Source organism: Zingiber officinale, chromosome 10A (genome assembly GCF_018446385.1).
Source record: "Zingiber officinale cultivar Zhangliang chromosome 10A, Zo_v1.1, whole genome shotgun sequence".
Classification (NCBI taxonomy): Eukaryota; Viridiplantae; Streptophyta; class Magnoliopsida; order Zingiberales; family Zingiberaceae; genus Zingiber; species Zingiber officinale.
The window spans coordinates 9,642,555-9,646,774 of NC_056004.1; the positions used below are offsets into that span (position 1 = coordinate 9,642,555).

The 4,220-nt window shown below is 40.8% G+C and overlaps 1 protein-coding gene across 1 annotated transcript; it reads right to left on the bottom strand.

Annotated features, from left to right (window-relative positions):
• Positions 1–984: 984 nt before the first annotated feature.
• Positions 985–2,924, bottom strand: LOC122027759. The gene is made up of 6 exons (XM_042586765.1): positions 2,815–2,924; positions 1,951–2,370; positions 1,699–1,719; positions 1,550–1,619; positions 1,327–1,422; positions 985–1,247 (listed from the first exon to the last, which is right to left on the bottom strand). Exons 2-6 carry the CDS (start codon positions 2,326–2,328, stop codon positions 1,243–1,245), a joined length of 570 nt encoding a protein of 189 aa, XP_042442699.1. The 5' UTR covers positions 2,329–2,370; positions 2,815–2,924; the 3' UTR covers positions 985–1,242.
• Between the last annotated feature and the right edge of the window lie 1,296 nt (positions 2,925–4,220).

Consider the following 4,220-nt stretch of genomic DNA (forward strand, 5'->3'; position numbering starts at 1 on the left):
ATGGACAAAGAAAAAGTGGAGTCGAAACGTACAAACAACACTAATTCGTCTAAATTCGGCATAGATGTAATAGTGTGAGATAAATGAAATTTATGAAGTAAACAAAAAATTGAAGTGTGAGATAAAAAAACACTAGATAAAAGTGGTTGTCACTTTGGCAAACTTATCTGATGAACCTGTTAGAAAATGAGAGCCATCTGCAGATTTTGATAGGGAGGTAATCGTTTTCTGATGACCAATTTCTTTATCTACCTCATTCAGTAGTTTGCCAATCTGAAAAGTTCACACAAAAATACCACAATGAATACACATGTTGCCCAATGACAACAAGAATGAAATTGACTGTGCTGTGATGAAGAGTTGGGCAAGGTCTTGACTAATTAAAACATGAAATCAAATAAGTCTGAAATTTTATATATCTTAGATTTTGTACTTCTATTCCTTGCAACCGATTTGATTTCCTTGGCTCATCAAGAATGAAATGATAGTTAAATTAGATATGATAACAGTCTCTTATAATTATATATTGTCAAACGGCATGAAATTTCCTTGAAAGATAAGAGCCACCACAAAACATGGCAAACATGAAAAGTAGACCATGTGAAAGAATGATATATTAGGAACTGGTACAATAATTGTAGGGGGGACTAATATGGTATCAGAGGAAAAAAATACCATACTTAGCTAACGTCACATCACAAAACATCAAATTTACATATTAGAAGATAGAAACATCCATCAAGTCTTTGGTAAATAATTCCAAGAAAATTCAGAAAATACACTTAAGGCAAACACAAGATAAGGTCATACACAATATACTTTAAAAGAAAAGATCTCTTGTAAAGTAATTAATAATTCCACCTACCAGATCATAAGATTTAAAGAGAAATTTATATTAAGAAATTCAACCTGAAATGAGCTAAAAATGATGATATTATTCACCAACTAGCTAGCCTTAGCATAAGCAGTAAGTAAAGCAGATCAGGCAAACAGATAGAACATAGACTTAATAGAATTTCCAGTTGCACATGTCAAAGGGTGGTTTGATGCCTTCTAAGATAGCCTCACAGACATTTTCTTTCGTCAAATTAAAATCCTTTAGCAAATTTGAAATGTTCTGAGATTTGTTAGGATCAAGGATCCTGCTTTCTTGGGCTAAGGAAGGATCTAATGGACCACCAGCAATCCCCTTTGTGGCCATTGTTGTCTTTCTGCCAAACAAAGTATCAATCATCTCCTTGTTTAGTCTGGAAAGAATAAATTCAAGAGGATTCATGAGGATCTGATAAGCATATAAATGGTTTTCAAGATTTGACCAGGACTCACTGGAAATGGCCAGATTTCGGCTGATCCCAAACCATTGATGGATCAGAGCTTGCAGATTCCCTAATCCCTCATGCTTCTTGTTCGTCATTTCTAGATCTGTGGACATTGTCCACAGACTCATCTATCCAATCATGATAATATGAAGAAGAAACTGAAAGATGAATATTTAATCTGATAATGAACGATCTACTGAGAATTAATAATAGATCTGGAAGCAATCTACCTTGGTAGTCCGCCTTGTTGGAAACGATCCACCGCCCCTCAAACAACTCGTCAAAGGACTCATAGAACAGCTGGATCAAACACGACAAATCACTTCCTACATCTCAGCAACAACAATACTGGAAGAAGGAAGCAAAGGATCAGATGTACCTCCTCTGGCACCGCATCTCCCTGATGTACAAAACTTACAATCAGAAATGGTTCTAGAACAATCCTGAATACAGATAATATAATCATTGGGTGCTATACCATGTAAATTCAAGGAAGAACTGAACACTATGATGATCATTTATTAACTTAAACACTTGATTGAAAATTGAAAACAAAAAAAAATATATCTACGTATATCCCAGTGCAATCCAAACATGAAATCAAGAACAAATTGCATCAAAAAGAGTATTCCTTGAGATCTGCCTTGGAATCGCCCAACTCCAAATCAACTAGGCATTCCTCTGCAGTCAACGGAGGAAGCTGCCTCGTCTTTCGCTTCAGGTTATGCTTGTGCCAGTCAGATTTGAAGTGCTCCCTATACTGTTTAGCATCTCCAAATGCAACACCACAGGCGCTGCATCTATTCTGCTTGGCCTGCCCTTCGCCGTGACCATTCCCAGTGGAAATTTCTTGCTCGTGCAGCCTCTCACCCAGTTGAGTAACTGCAGCTGGCTCCTTTGTTGACCTTGGCATAAATTCTTCAGTATCATACTGGTCGACCTGAGCATCCCCCTCCATATGCACAGATACGACAAGTATTTCCAACCTCCCTTGCAAGCTCCTCATCATGGCATCACAATCACGAAAAAATCTGGGTTCTAACTCGCAAACCTTCAGAATAAATGATCAGAAGTTATAACTACGAAGAAAGAATAATAGGTGACTTGGGGACAAAATAAGTAGTAAACCCTAAATGGAAAAAAGCAAGTTCTTCCTTCCGCATGTGAAAATAATAGGTCACAACCTGCAAAGTTAATACAAGATGGATCCGATGAGAAATTAAAATAAATGCAGTAGAGAAATCGTACAGATCTGGAAGTAGAAAAGAGAAATTACCAGACGGAGCAACAAGATCGAAAAGGCAGCTCGATCTGAGGCACCGTTGGACCAACAAGATAATTTAAAAAAACTCAAACATAGTAACTTTAAGCAAGAATCTGAAGATAAAAATAGCAGATCCAGAATCGTAGGTCCTTGGATCTTGACGGAAAACACAAGAGAGGTACATTGCGGCAAAGAAATCACCTTGATCCCGGGTCGAGGAAGGAAGTTTACCTCATCGACAGGAAGATCCGACAACGACTGGATCTCGGGAACTCTCAGATCTGTCTCCGCAGAGAGCTTGGAGAGGAGAAGAGGGAGGTGAGGCTGAGTGAAGAGTGAAGTGTTGGAGGGAAGAGGGAAGTGTATACGGTGGACGGCACTCTAGGTTTAGGTTTGGAGAAAAGAGTGAAGTGTTGCAAATTTTGGCTAAGTATTGGTGGAAAAATTAAATTATTTTATTTTGGTTCATTAACACCGGATTTTAAAAACCGCTATTAAAATCAGTGTCTATTAACGAAAAAAGCCGCTCATAGACATCGCCTAAAAAACCGATGTCTATGAGCGAAAATCTGCGCTCATAGACACCGATTTTTGGAAAACTCGGTGTAAAATACTCAAAAACATCGATTTTTGCTTAAAACCGTTGTTGTTCCACCGATGTCTATGAGGGTTTTTGTTGTAGTGTTGGAAGCTTAGAACTATTGCTAGGAATGGCTACACAATGATTGCTTGAGTTGTTATTGAATTCCTAGCTCCATGGGACTTTAAATAGCCTCTGAAAATCTGATCTCGAAGCTCCAAGGCACCTTCAACGAGGGTCCAAGGCACCTCTAAGCGAGTGATCGGATAGAATTCTATCCAAAGGCAAACGGTCGGATTGACTGGGTTGAAGGTGCCTTCAACCTGCTGAAGGCGCCTTCAAGCTGGAGGCACCTTCAAGCTGGAGGCGCCTTCAACCTGGCTGAAGGCGCCTTCAAGCTGGAGGCGCCTTCAAGCTGGAGGTGCCTTCAACCTAGTTGAAGGCGCCTTCAAGCTGGAGGCGCCTTCAACCTAGTTGAAGGCGCCTTCAAGCTGACAGCTCAGCTTCTTGGCTTCATTTCCAGCTTGCTTTGACTTCCAACGCTCCGATCTTTTGGGTGATTACGACCAACCGGAATAGGGCTCACCCAAACCCAATTCCAGGCCTTCTCCTCGAGCAGGCTTCCGTCCGGCTTCTCATCCCTTGAACGCCGCGCATGTTCTTCTCGCTCCACCGGAGTACTCTTCTGCAGCTCTCTCGTCCTTCGGACGCACCGAGCCCGTCGGCTCCCTTCTCGTGCCGTCCTTCTCGCTAGCTGCGTCTTCCACTCGACTTCCTGCGCTCCTAAGCTCCTACACACTCAGACCCAGAGATCAAACACAAAGCAGGACCTAACCAACTTGGTTGATCACATCAAAACTACCACGGGGTCCAATAGAACCCAGCAGGGCCATGCTTAATAAAGAAAGAGCGTAAATAATTTAAGTAGTAGTTGATAACAGAAATGTTTAGGTATTAAAAGGGATAAGTTAAGAGAAGAACTTAGGCTTTTAATTGTCGTGACTTAAATCTCTTCCTCTCCTCTCTCGCGTTCGACGGCGGTGTTCGGGCGGAAATG

Excerpts from the sequence above, each read along its gene's own strand:
- LOC122027759 (XM_042586765.1), bottom strand. The coding sequence starts at position 2,328 with ATGATGAGGAGCTTGCAAGGGAGGTTGGAAATACTTGTCGTATCTGTG. Across the intron at positions 1,620-1,698 it reads GAGATGCGGTGCCAGAGGAG|CTGTTCTATGAGTCCTTTGA; the intron begins GTACATCTGATC and ends TGTTTGATCCAG. Across the intron at positions 1,423-1,549 it reads CAACAAGGCGGACTACCAAG|ATCTAGAAATGACGAACAAG; the intron begins GTAGATTGCTTC and ends CAATGTCCACAG.